The sequence below is a fragment of the Anoplophora glabripennis genome, unplaced genomic scaffold (assembly GCF_000390285.2).
Source record: "Anoplophora glabripennis isolate ALB-LARVAE unplaced genomic scaffold, Agla_2.0 scaffold943, whole genome shotgun sequence".
NCBI lineage: Eukaryota > Metazoa > Arthropoda > Insecta > Coleoptera > Cerambycidae > Anoplophora > Anoplophora glabripennis.
The window spans coordinates 40,591-55,725 of record NW_019418820.1 but is presented as its reverse complement, the minus strand read 5'-3'; the positions used below and the strand labels follow the sequence as shown (position 1 = coordinate 55,725).

Sequence of the window (15,135 nt, the reverse complement as noted above, 5' to 3'; positions counted from 1 at the left end):
ATAAGATATAATATTACCAAAACCTTTATATTAATTCGGGAAAACGTAAAATATAACCGCCATATTTAATGTTACACACAGTGTCTCTGTATTATTGGCATTTTTAATAAAATGGTGGTATTAGATTTCAATTATTTTTATCCATTGTTAGATAACGATAACAATCTGTAAGATCAATGCAAGACATTAAAGCAACATTTTGCGTCGAACCGACATTTTACGTAAGTATTAGGTATGCTACATGTCAACACTAAACTTATAGAGTATTCGTGACGTCATATTACCCGACTGATGCTTTCTATAGTCTCAAATTATATAAGTGTGACATAGTTTTAGTTTATATTCTGTTTATCGGGCATTGTTCCACCTGTTATCAAACATATTTGAAAATTAATCAAACCAAAAGGTCAGTTAAGAGTTATTTTTGTTTTTGTCTAACCAAAAACCACACTGAAAAAAGCAGACAAATAAAAATACGCAACACTAATCGTATACATTAATCGTATACACTAATCGTATAAACTAATCGTACACACTTCCGTTGAATATTCTGGTGCAAGAAGGTAATAAGTCCATATAAAAAAAAAGACGTATAGGTTTAAAAACGTACTTCATTTGCCTGGTGCAAATATGGAATCTAAGATATAATATTCTCTGCTATAGACTGATATAAGGAGAACAAACGGTTAATTTAATATTTCGACATTATTTCATGCAATGTGATTGACATAAAAAGTATTTTCGATATATTTTATGTTTCCTCCTTATTCATTATTTTCTGCTGCTTCTGTTATTTTTTGAATTGTTTTTAAATTTTGATGTTGACGTTTATATCATATTTTGCTTCTTTTTTGTAATATAACGTTTGTACTGTTTTTATGTTTTTGTGTATATTGTTATTGCTTTTTTGCATGTTTATTTTAAATGTTTTATATTGTATTTTGCAGCACTTTTAAATTATTATTTTACAATCATTGGTTTTTGTATACTGCTGCTTATCTTTTACGTAAATTTTATGGTCGTTGGATATTTTAATAACAAATAAATAAATTAATTAATAAATAAAAATGCGAGATAAGTTACATGTCACTCATTCCCTGTTTTTTGAACGACATATGTTGTCTTTTGCTCTTGATATTTATTCTGGCAATTTGTTTATATTAAATGTATTATTTTTGTAAGTAATAAATGAGCATTTAATAACTTGTACAGAAAAACGTTTTGAATGTTACTTATTCACTTTTTACATAAATATATTATATCATGATTTACAAGAATATTTTACTTATATACAGGGTGAAAAACTTGAAAGAATTTCGCAAGGAAAGAAATAAATAGAATTTTATAGCACCTATTTCATATCATCAAATTCAACTGCTTTTGCCACTACTATTATTATTAATTAATAAAATTAATTTGTGTTTTTAATTAATTAATAAAATAGTTTTACATACCTGATGTTACAAGAGCTGTCCAAAATTTTGTCCACCGACATGTAAATACATTTAGGTCTGTCTTTCTCAGTTTCTACGAACTAACACAAATGTTGTCTTGCTTCACCATAACACAAATGCTTTACCATAATACAAATGTTATCTTGTTTCACCATAAATTAAAACGATATCCATCAACTCCGAGTTGCTATACACGCAAGCCATTTTTGACACTAACTACTAAAAAACTAGTGTAAACAATATCACAACGATGATTGTAAAACCGGATTTCAATATTCGGAGTCGCTGAGGCCACGTGGCTCTCCACGTGTATTGCGAATGACGCTAGAGACTACAGTTGTCCAGCTATGTAATGGTTGAAAGTAATAATTTTTTTTTGGAAACTATAAGGATTTTACAATTTTTTTTACGATATTTACTCCATTTCTCATGCCGCATCTATTCCCAAATTTTGTTAGATAAGTTATTAATCACCGTGTATACATGTTATTAATTTATCCAATTGATAACAACACACTACAGCAGGGTCTACATTATAGCTATTTCGAAAAATCATTCGTTTTCTTTATCAGCGACGTTGCTTTTCAAATGGATTTGATAGTTTGAATTTGTTTGTTTTCGTGCTTCCATAGCTACAGAAATCATATGATGTGTGTGGGATATAACTAAATATGTAGGGTAGCCTTTAACGAGTGGTATGACGTCACAACATGGCTCCTGCGCGTTTTCTCGGACTCCGTTTACATTATTTATTTTGAGGGAGAAAAATAATTACGATTTTTTGAATATTTACAGCTTTTTAGTTACACTTTTGAAATATCATTCGAAATTACAGAAAATACGCTAAATGAGCTCATTGGTCGGGGATAAAATTTTATATGTAGGTTCCACGGGTATATTAAACATTTATAGCTCTTGACGTATAATAGTCCTCCGTTAATACTTCTGATTCTTATCTTCACCTTGTGGGTAATAAACGCCTACTGTAGACTCCTGAAACATAAATAACTGCGGTCGTGTAACGTTCATGACAAATTGCACAATTTTTTTTATTTTTCCAGAAAGGTATCTTTACACTTTTAACTAAAATAATTTTGCTACCCTACCTAGTGCGAATACGAGTTGAAATAAAGTTTATTGATTCCTTAACTTTCGGTTGAATAACCATTGAAATGTCCCGTTAATGAACGTTATTTTTAACTAGATATTTGGCGTTATTTTACGGTTTTTCAAATATCTAATTATACCTTTGCGTAAATATGGTATTTCGAATTGAAATTTAGAAATCTGTAAATATTAAATAATTGGCATTTTTTTAAATTAAAATGTCAAGAAAGGGTAATGTATTATTGTTTTCTAATTCCACAGTAAATGTAATTCTTGGTTCCTTGTTACCTACTGATATTACCTTAGAAATAAGTATATTTAATTCCTAAATGGTAAAAACGCAATTGCAAATTCTTAACATATCTTCACCAAATGACGAGATTTTTGATTAGGCAAAACTATGTTGTCATAAAAATAACCCTTGACTTATTCTTTTGCCGAAAGGGTTTATTTCATTATTTTTTAAATTTTTTCACAGATGGGGAAACCCAATAAATAAATAAAAAATTATTCTACAAATAATTAACTTCAGACAATAACCTCTTTTAGGTATAATAAAATTCGTACCAGTGGTGATTTACAAAATTCTATTGAAAATAAACTTTTATTTTAAACATTACATTTTGTTCGTACGTCCGGTTTTATCAATATTTATATTTTTATATATCTAACAAAATTTTGTCTAGTCAGTATCTGAAAATCTGCGTTTTGAGATTGCCAATATTTTAATTTAATTTAATTGTTGAATGTTCAAACATTGTTTTTAGAAAAGGTTCATAACACTAAATCATGGATTACTAAATTTTATACGAATTAAACAAACATAAATTTGTTACCTTGGGTTGCTTTAATGTCTTATAAGTATTTTTTTAACAAAATATAGCAAATGCATTAATAGGATGTTCATAATTTAATAATGTATATTTTTTATCGTTGTTTATGAGAATATAAAACTGACAGGGACCAAATGAAATATATTACGGCATTTACTATGTACATTCAAAATTAATTTTTTCCTGAATATTTCAATATATTCCTTCCTTTACTTCATAAATGTATGTTTCTTAGTAACAACCTGTCATAAACATTTGCTAGATTTTGTAAATCATAACATTTATTCTTTTGCAGTATAAATTGTTTAAAAAACATTGAAATACTGAGTAACAAAAAATATATTTATAGCCAAAATACAGTGAAACAAATTAAATCACATCGTAAACAAAATATATTTGAGGTTTGGGATAAATTAAGCAGTCTCTTAGATATCATTTTTTCAAATAGTTTATGTTTTCTTGAATAAACACATTTTAAATACAGGGTGATCTATATTTTTACTGATAAATGTTAATACTAATAAAATAATATCTCTACCCCTCATTCTAATCACAAGGATTAGCCCAGAAGTCGGAGACTTGTACGAGAGAGGGGGCGGCATATTATTATTCAGCAGGCCGCATGTGCGCTCAGGAATGACTTACGTAAAGACAAAACAAAAAATATAATTTGAAGACATATGTCAATGTGCCACCTATGGAAATTTGACACCAAAATTGATCAGTTGAATAATAACCACTTTCTAACCTAAAAAAGGCAGGTTTATCGATTTTTGTACAAATAAATTTGCCTGAGGGCTTAATTGCGTAAAATTATGGAAAAAAAATAGTAAAAATCTGTGTTTACTAGAGAAATACCAGATCCCAATTTCCACGCAATTTAAACGTATAGAATTCTTTCACCCAAGCATTCAAGGTTAGATTGCTATTCTAACCTATTTATTCAGAAACGTTTCCCATAAAGTTAGCTGGATAGCTTTTCATCAGAAATAAGCATCAGTTTTCCATGATCTACACTAATTTCTACTGACTTTCAACTGTGTCAATGACTTCACAAATAAATATAATACATCCTGAAATTTTGCCGGTCTTACTTTAACAATTTTTGATTCTAATAAATCATCTGGTATTACGTAAATGGTAATACAATTTTTATTTTTTGAAACTCAGTATCATATGATTCAAATAACAACGCGCAAAGTTATGATATATTTTGATTATTTGTGTTAATCGATATAACGAATCTGTTGTATGTATTTTTTCAATTCAACTACTATGCAGCACAGACAGGTTTGGTATTGTATACGATAATAGTAAATAGTATCAATCTCACAACGTCAAAATCGTAGAATAAGTTGATGTTGCAAAGTATATATATTTAATGTGTTCGAAATAAGTTTTATCGTACAGAGGAAATAAATGTGTATTGAAGTAATTAGTAAGACTTAGAGGTCTTTAAAAAAACATCAAGGAATGTCATCGATATCTTATATAATTTTACTTACCATTTTGTAACATAATGTACAAACTCAAATTGTAATATATATTCGACAATGTGACCATCAATATCATTAGTACCATATAGGATTTTTTGGTACACTAAAAACTGTTTTCAAAAATGAATTTTGAAAAATTTAGGTACATATTATATTTGTACAGGTGATCATTTTAAGTAGGAAACCTATATTCTAAATAACAAAAAAATCTTATATGGTGCTGACTGTAATAGTCATACTATTTAACATTTGTAACCCAATGAGATTGAAATTAATTAGACTATATTACGCAATTACGATTTTAATTTGAAGGGATTAATAAACAAAGTCTAAGCCAAATAAATGTGATTATTGTATTAACATTATATTTATATAGAGTGTATTTACATGTTTTAGAAGTTAGTTTTCACATGTATTGTATTGTTGACAACAATAAAAGTCCAGTATTTTATATTAATCGTTATTCCGACTAGTTCTAAAAATATCACATCAACTGCACTGACGTGTTGGCATTTATGTACATTTACAACAAAAGATAATTTTACCTTGGTTGTTCTATTGAAATCACTGAATTTAAAAAAGGAAATAATGTCTCTCTCGAGGTCTCTCCTGAATTCCACACTTCGCTTCACCACGCCCATTTCTTGGGTCTAGAAGTTTCGGTTCTTATCTTATTGATGGGGACCTGAATGTCGGGATGCTTTAATACTTATCTAATTGACTGAATTTACATTTATAACAATAATTATATGACTTACTAGTAACCCTAGCCTTCCCCTATGACTCTGCGTAGCAATTACGGGACGGATTAGTCGATCTCATCGATCTACTCTTATATCTAGAAAAAATCCGTCAAAAAAACCCAGCTGCTTAGGTATACTCTCTTTTCGAATTACTATCAATTTTACAATATAATTTAATTCTAATGTGGAATCTCTACGCTCTTTCTCGCGGTTTCGCGCTTTATTAAAAAGATGGGGTTTAACACGGCGCCTCCCAGACGCTTAACACATGGCCTCGACAGTCTAAGTGAACTTGTTAAAATATTGGCAATTTTCTCCGAAGGATTGTCTTGGCGACCTACTACTTGAAAACCATTAACCCTTCGATAATTTGTGTCGACTGAAATATCTTACTTTTTGACCCATCCTTCCGAGAATAACTGACTGCGCGCCCCGGCTATTGTTACAGTATTATTAGTCTGTCTTTTTTTTTCGTGAGAAATTAACAGATTAAGTAAAGAAGAATTTTAATTAAGTACCTATACTGTACATAATTATTTAACATTTAATTTCTGGATTTTTACTTAACACTTTTAAAAATTTATATTATAAAATCAAAACATTTTATCCACAATCACCTTATAGTCGGACTTTTATTCACATAAATGGACCGTCTAAAGTGACACTTTATCCACTAGTGGAATAAAGTAACTTTATTTCACTAGTAGCTTAATGAAAAAATAATAAATCTATAATAAAGCAAATTTAATTAATTTATTTATTAACATTAACATTTACGTTTATAGTAATAGACATTTCGTTTTTTGTTTTATCACATTTAACTTCTTTTCCATTAATATCAACCGTTGTAGCATTGTCGCCTTCATTTTCGGAACGCATAACATCTACCCAAGTTTGTGAAGATTTTGCACAACTTACGGATATCTCCTCTTGTAAGGACCAGCTATATTTTCCTTGGATTTTCCTTGCAATATCAAGTTTGAAATTGTACATTTTTTATTCAAATTTAAAAAATACGATAGCATGACTTCATTTATTGCCATTACTCTCCGTTTTTCCCTCCATTCGTTATAAATGTGATTGTGGATAAAACGTTGTATTGCATTCGTGTTTTAATTACCTTTTATCCACTTAAGAACTACGTTCTCGCGTTTAAACATTCTTGCGTGGATAAAATACTACTTAAAACACTTATACAATAAATAACTTATTATTCTATTTTATGGCGAATGCGCCAATGGTAAAATATATTTCCTTTTTCTTCAATGAATGAGCCATTTAAAATATTTCTTATTTTAATTACTTAAATTATAAGTCCTGTAAGTAAGTAAGTAAGTATTATCCTGTCCTTTGTTCAATAATTTAAATAACTACGAGATAGAACACAATATATTTATGTCAATTGAAAAAATTATAACCGTATTTTTTTTTATCTATTTTTATACATATCCGCTTTTCCTTTGAATATAATTATAATATGTTTTTGCACTGGAAACTGATACAGATACAGAGAAAAGTGGTTGAAGGAAAGAAAATAGTAATTAATATAAAGCGTAACAACAAAGTTACAACAAACTTTCAGGTCGGATATTTATCGTCAAAACAAAGTACAATTTTCCCGTTCGTGGTACATATACAATTTAAAAAAGTAACCAACAGCGTTGAAAGTTCGTTCGTCAGCAACGGATCATAAACTATTTTGCACTAAATACCGACTTACTGGTAAATACTTTAGTTATTTTTTCTATTGATATTAGTAACCGGTAACATATGTCATCTTTATTAGCAACTACACTTATTTTTTTTAACTTTTATAAAAATTGACACTTGTAAGAACTACGTGTTATATAAAAGGCAAAATAATCTATACTATAAAATAAGAATAAAGATCAGTTATAATTCGATAAATATACAGTGAAGTGTTTAATTTCCAACAGAATGAATTATAACATAAATATTTAAACAAGTTGGCGCTAGTTATGTCTTTATCGTTTATCTAAATCTAACTATAATTGGCTTTTTGTTGATTTGAATAAAATCAATAGCACAATAGTGCGATGGAAATTCATACTATTTAATTGCACTACAACAGTAAACACTACAACAAAAACAGTTTACCGCCCAGAATATAACAATCCGTCTGAAGTTCATTGACGTTAACGAAAAAATATATCGATTTTTTACATTTTGTTGTCGTATGGATAGAAGTAAGTAGGTACTTACATAAATCAATCGACTAAGCCTTCAGCTTTCGTTCGATAATGATTCAGTAATGACTATAATTCAAGGAAACTCATTGGGGTTCTCACAAGACATATTTTTTAGTACAAAGTATGTAATGAATTACTTTTTTTTATAAACTGCAACATTGTGGTTGCAGAGCGGAGTGCCGTAAAAAATAGTCGGTATATATTTCTGAATTCGGTAACTTCATGAAATTGATAATTTTCTGAAGGATGTTATACAAGGTATTGCTACAGTTTGGATGGTATACTTTTTCTGTCGACAGTTGATACAGAATTTCTGGTGCGGCGCGTTTTTAAGATGCAAATCGACGTATTTTCTGACAATACAAAACTTTCTTGGCTCCAAAGATAAGGGTGCTCACGAAAAAGTTTCTTACGGGGATTCCCCGCCAAAAAGCGTAACACTATCAGATTCCTTATGTCATATAACCCCTGTGTATCAAATTTAGTGATTCTCGTACAACAGGTTTCTGAAAAAGACTATTTTTAGGGGCGGATTCTAGGGGGCTGTAACTCCGAAAGTGGGTGCCACTTAGCAAAAATAAAAAATATGGGTCGTCTAAAAAGAGTCTGTGTCCAAATTTTGTTGCAATAATTTCCGGACACCCGGTATATTAAGTAGTGTTATTACAAAATGTGCAGCAGCTATAACATCATCACGAAAGGACGTTGTTTTAAGCCCGAATTTTATGGTTCTAATAAATTTTATTAAGTGTTCAAATTATAATTTTAATTTAGTCTAATAAAAATTGATTTTTAAAATTCTACATTCCGCTAATTTGTAAACGTCACAAATGTCTCAACAAATTCAGTAAAGATGTCAAATTAATTGAGCGTGCAAAAAAAATAAATTTTAGAAAAAGCTAATGCGGCTACTGCAGGCATCGTTTCGGAGAAATCAAAATATATGTCAACTTTGAGAATTTACAAGAACATTGAAATTTCTAAATTCCGAAGACTATTGGCATTTCTAAAGCCTAAGCATAAACATTTTCAACCAAAAAAGTCCGAGGTCTTAGAAAGAGAACAAATCGAACAATTTTTGCGTGAAGCCCTAGACGAAGATCATCTTATCAATAAGGTAGGTTCTACTGAATAGTTTAACTTTAATTTGTCGTTTTTAGGTGGCGTTGATATTAGGAGTTTTTGACGCTTGCCGTTGCGAGGAATTGACTTCAGAATGCACACGTCAATGAGTTGGTATTAATAAGCTATCAAAAATCCCTGATGTTGTTGCGCAAATGTTGGTGTTCGGACAGATTCTAATTTAGATACAGGGTGTGGCTTGCGTCGCGCATCTGCAACTCTCTTGGCCAATGCTGGAGAGGATATCGCAACACTCAAACGCCACGGTGGATGGAAGTCATCTACCATGGCAAAAGGTTATATAGATGATTTCCAGCAAAATTGATATTGCACAAGCAAAGGGGCAACCTGTTCTATAAATTTACCACAATCTCAAAATGATTCCAATAATCCTTTGGCATCAAATTGCGGCTTTACCATAAATGTTAATGTTAGTATTATTAAGTAGGTAAATTGTAAGTTTGTAGCATTTTAGGTTATTTGTTGACTTATTACTGTTTCAAATTGGTTTTCTAAAAAAAAACTAGAAAAATAAACCAAACATTTGACTCTTTATGATTTCTATAAGTCACTAGTGGGTTATAAGTCATAACTTACTAGTGACTTATGACTTATAACTCACTAGTGACTTATAGGCCACATTATTCCTTTAAAACTAAAGAAATTATAGTGTCATTATATACAAGTGTTGGATAATATTATATTGTTCTAGTACAATAAATAACTATTGTACGAGTATGTCTAGATATATCTAGATAAATAAATAGATATCTAAACAGTGCTGTTTAAATAAAATAAATCGACCAGGTGCGATCCGTCTGCTCTTACAAATATATTCTGGTTTGTTGACATCAACACGAAGTCAGTATCGATTAATTTTCATTTTAAAGTGAACACCTATTTACAGCGAAATCTCACTTTCTGGCTCACGTAATTGGGTGGCCCTCAACGGGGCACCGGCGTTCGATATTGTTTGAATAATAAAACATTAATATACGTAGGTGTTTCCCAAGGAAACTGTACGTCGCCGTAAGGGTGGCGGTGACCGGTGGTCAGTTTTACCCCAGCGGTCATAACTAACGGTGGCAGCATGGGGTGTGCCAGCAGTACTCCACTTGTGGAAAGCGGGAAGAACCTGGTGGACGGCGCTAAGGAGTCGGTGAGCGAGACAGTTGTCAAAGGCGAGGAAGCGCTCCACGGTAAATATTAAAAACTTTCTTTTATTTCTGGAAATTTCTCGATTTTTCTTATCTTGTTCCCATTATATAAAACATTATACAAGGTGGCTTATCACGTTCTTCTTATCTCAGGCATAGTACGATTAAAGATCAAAGAAAAGGTTTATAGAAACTTCAGCGAGGAAGTATCATTCTAAGAAGGAGGGGCTCCTTAAAGGTGACCCTCTGAAATTTGTTTTCTTTTTGAAATCGGTATTTACATCAATAGGCCAGGAAAAAGAACTGGGAAATGACCATTTCGCGATTTTTTGTTTCGGCAAGCTGAATTTATCATTAGATATAGATGCTAAATATACTAATAACATATTAGTTTCCATAAATATAAAAATCATAAAAAATGGGAGGAAGATTGTTTACAGGGTGGTTATTGTATAATTTTTACATAAATTCACGTTTTTCGCTTATAACTTATTTCCGTTCATTCCCACGAGAAAACAGTAGATTACTTTTTTTTCGTCTTCAAAAACTCTACAAAACTAGCCCTCGAGCGTCAAAAATTATTGATTAGGTCAAAAGTTATAAACAGTAAGAAGTATGACTTTTGAATAAAACATTTATAAACTGCGTTATTATTACCAGAACGTCTTGGCATCGCATCCTCTCATTCCTTATCACTGTCTAACAACTCACACGAAATCTGGAATCGGTAAGTTGAATAGTTTACAAGTTATGACCATATAAACAAATTAACTAAATATTAATCTGGACGATCCCGAGCATCTCCCACAATAGCACTGATTTTTTTTCATGAAATATACGACGCACGCGCGTGACATAGTTATATATTATTACATATTCGGAAAGCTTATGAAAAGAGCTTTAAGTTAAAAAAAAAACGTCAAGATTCGTTGAAAAACAACGGAGTTACAGACTGTCAAAGTTGACGGTCTATTGTTAAACAAATTAGGGTGGTAGCGGCAAAAATACTGTCATAACCGACAACTCGAGTACTTTCCCAGATAGAAATATTTTATTTTTGGAAGTGCATAAGAAATATTGTTAAAAGTCGATTGATTTTTCGGCAAGCCGTGGCGCGGCGGAAGGGTGGGGGAAGCGAACGACAGCGAGTCCGATGAAAATGATGAAAATATTGATAGTCCTGCCGTTAAAAAAGCGAAATTTGCTTGAAAATAATATATTTGACAGTCTGTAACTGTAACTGTTGTTTTTCAACGAATCTTGACGATTTTTTTTAACTTAAAGCTCTTTTCATAAGCTTTTCGAATATGTAATAATATACAGGGTGGTCCCGAGGTAATGAGCCAAAATTCATGTGTAGATTCCTGAAGCAAAAATATTGCGATTTAGCCGAACTTACCTTAGTCCAAAAGTTGATAGTTAAAGAGATACAGAGTGTTAAATGTAAAATATTATTTTAGTTTATTTCCATTCTTAATAAATGCAAATATCTACACAAAATTTTCGGGTTTGGGGTTCTTTGGATAGATGAATTGAAATTTGTTCACATTTTGGTTGCAGTTCATAGAGGGCGCTAGTTGCTGTAGACTGAAGGTGTTGGAAACGACATAACTTTTTTGTACTTTAAGGTATCTCATCTTTGATATCAAATTCTTATTTTCCATCAACTTTTTTTACACAAAAAATGTAGACTTTATGAAAGTAGCTGCCTCGCACCGTTTCCCAGATATTTTGGTTTAGAACTTCCAATGCTAATAGTTGAAATAATTAAAATAATTTAGAAATGTCAAAAACAAGGGTTTATTTAGAATTAAAAATTGTAATGAACAGTAAAATAGTAAACATTAGTAAAAAATATGCCTTTTTGACAATAATTGCTCAAAATGTCCACCTCTAACTTCAATACATTTATTAACACGTTTATTAAAATATTGTCTTATTTTAAAGTATAAATCCTTAATGCGAAATGACTTTGCAGCATTTAAAACCTGCTACTAAAGTTCTTCTCAAGTGTTTATAGTTTCTCCATTAACAACTGATTTCATGTAACTCCAAAAACGAAAACCTCGGCATTCTATCTAACATTTATGTATGTATACGAGTATACAATTTAATGTGTAAGCTAAGATGTAATTTTAATTAGATACGAATAATACTTAATAGAAATAGCAATAAGACAAGTAGGACGTCAATTATTTGATTTTCGTCCAAATCCTACTTAAGAAACTTTACCCCTAAATTAATAATACCTGTAGGTACTTAATTGTAATTCAATGCAACAGCATTGGAAGTTTCAAAGCCAAATATCTCGAAAACGGTGCGATATAGCTGCTTTAATAAAGTGTGTGTGTGTGTGTATTTTTTGTGTAAAAAAAGTTGAAAAATAAGAAATTGTTGAGATACCTTAAAGTACAAAAAAGTTATGTCGTTTTTAACACATTCAATCTACTGCAGCTAGCGCCCTCTATGAACTTTAACCAAAATGTGAACATATTTCAATTCCTGTACTCAAAGGACTCCAATCCCCAAAATTTTGTGAGGATATTTGCATTTGTTAAGGAATAAATTTAAAAAAAACTGAAATAATATTTTACATTTAACACCCTGTATCTCTTTAACTATCAACTTTTAGACTAATGTAAGTTCGGCTAACTCGCAATATTTTTACTTGGGGAATCTATCCATGAATTTTGGCCCATTACCTCGGGACCACCCTGTATAACTATATCACGCGCGTGCGTCATATATTTCATTGTGTAACTAAGGCTAAAAAATAAAAAAAAATCCAAGTTGCAAATTTAAAATGATAGATTTAAATGTATTATTATGAAATCTACCGTGAAAAAAATTAGTGCGATTGTGCTCGAGATCGTCCAGACTAGTAATTAGTTAATTTGTTTATAAGGCCATAACTTGTAAACTATTCAACTTACCGATTCCAGATTTCGTGTAAGTTATTAGACAGTGATAAGGAATGAGAGGATGCGATGCCAAAACGTTCTGGTAATAATAACGCAGTTTATAAATGTTTAATTCAAAAGTCATAAAGAAACTTCTTCTGTTTATAACTTTTGATCTAATCAATATTTTTTGAAGCGCGAAGGCTAGTTTTGTAGGTCTTTTGAGGACAAAAAAAAGTAAATTACTGTTTTCTCGTGGAAATGAACGGAAAAAAGTTATTAGCGAAAAACGTGAATTTACGTAAAAATTATACAATTAACCACCCTGTCAACAATCTTCCCTCCATTTTTATGACTGTGGTAACTAATATGTTATTGTACATAATATTTAGCATCTATAGTGATAAATTCAGCTCTCCGAAACAAAAAGTCGCGAAATGGTCATTTCCCAGCTCTTTTTCCTGGCTTACAAGAGAAGTATCGGAAGAGCCTAATTGTTTTTGTATTTGCTGCATATTTTTGCATAGATTGCAACGAAAGTAAACTCAAAAGCAAATAAAACTTAAAAAACGAACACTTCTATATTCGAATATAATGTTTTTTAAAATTACATAGTGGGCTGCGATAGAAACTTTGACATTCTGAGCAGTTAGAAGAAAGAATAAATAATGCTTTTCATCAGATTCAAGCAACAATAAATTTCAAAGAAATTACATTTTCGTTACTAAAAAGATGTCGGACCCGTGTTCGTGGAAATGGAGGTATTTTTGAGCATTTACTCAAATAAAATCATGAAAATGATGACTTATGTTATTAATTTCTTTAATAGAATAAGTGCTTGTCATGTCATTTAAGTACAAGTGTTTTCAGTTGGTTTTTTAGGGTTTACTCGAAAATCAAGCTATTTTCGAAAAACATAAGAGAGTAGTAATTTGTAGAAAATTGAAAGACGAATCCGAGAATATCATAGTTGGTACCGTAAAACAGTAGCGTACTATTTTATTTAGAAAAATATGCCACTGATACCCTGTATCTCCGCCACTGGAGATACAGATAATAGGTGCACTACAAGCATTATTAAAAAATAGTTAAATAGAAATAATAATAATTCACTGGGACTATTTTCATTTTATAAGTTTTCCATAATAAATCAATTGCTGAATAAAAACATCGTGGAACAAATACAAACAGTTCGTTTTAACGTTCCCTATAATTATTGGAAAACGAGACTATGACTGAATGGAAATACGTGAAATAAAAAAATATTGATTTTCCTTTCGTAGCAATTATTCAGTTCAATAGACTCGAACAAAATCTTTTCAGAATATTACTTATTTTATTTGAACAAATGACTTAATTTAGTAACTTATAATTTAAAATAAATTAAAAATTAATTGTTCTTTATGACTGCATTTCTCTTTTTTAAAACTAATCTATTAGTGTATGAGGATTACATAATATTAAACATAAATTCGGATATAAATTACAGACTCATTACTTTTTACTGTTTTTAAAAATATATCAAGAATGAAAGTATTCCTAGTACTATTCACATTTTAAATCAAATTTGATGATTCAACTTATTTTCTTTTTGTATGTACAAGGTCTCTCTGAATGGTGGGATAATCTTTGGGAGGCTCCCTTTTTTCTTCGCTTGTTTACTCAGTTGTTTATGCTGCAAAATAAATGCATTTCTAATGACATTTAACGTTATGCTATTGTCTTGCTTGCTTCACAAATATTTATTACTGCCTACATAAATATGTAGTATATGTAGCAATTTTTGGGTTGTGCTGTGTCCTGGTCACCACCAGTTACAGAATTACATTGTATTTCCTTAGTCTTAGTAGGCTCAGCCGTGGCATTTGCATAGTCATCACTGCATCTACAGAGGCCACTACAGATCAACTCAGAGGATCACTATTATCTAGGAGAGGTTCTATTTGTAGCAGCTTTAGAACCAACAAGAATCGAAATGAACGTCAGCGCGAGCATAGGGGTTCTGTTAGAGAGCCCGCTTCCACAGAGCCTAGTCCAAGAACAACAAGGGCAGGTGAAAGATTCCTAGCTAAGGCTAAGAAAGTGCAACGTAATTCTATAACTAGTAGTGATC

The 15,135-nt window shown here is 30.8% G+C and overlaps 1 protein-coding gene across 2 annotated transcripts in view; it reads left to right on the top strand.

The window, feature by feature from the left end:
- Positions 1-10,047: 10,047 nt before the first annotated feature.
- LOC108915864 overlaps positions 10,048-15,135 on the top strand; it is a 30,051-nt gene continuing 24,963 nt past the window's right edge. For both annotated transcript variants that reach the window (XM_018722008.1, XM_018722010.1), the window contains exon 1: positions 10,048-10,164. In XM_018722008.1, coding sequence (XP_018577524.1) covers positions 10,056-10,164 — 109 coding nt within the window. In that variant the 5' untranslated portion in view covers positions 10,048-10,055. The remainder of the gene's footprint in view (positions 10,165-15,135) is intronic.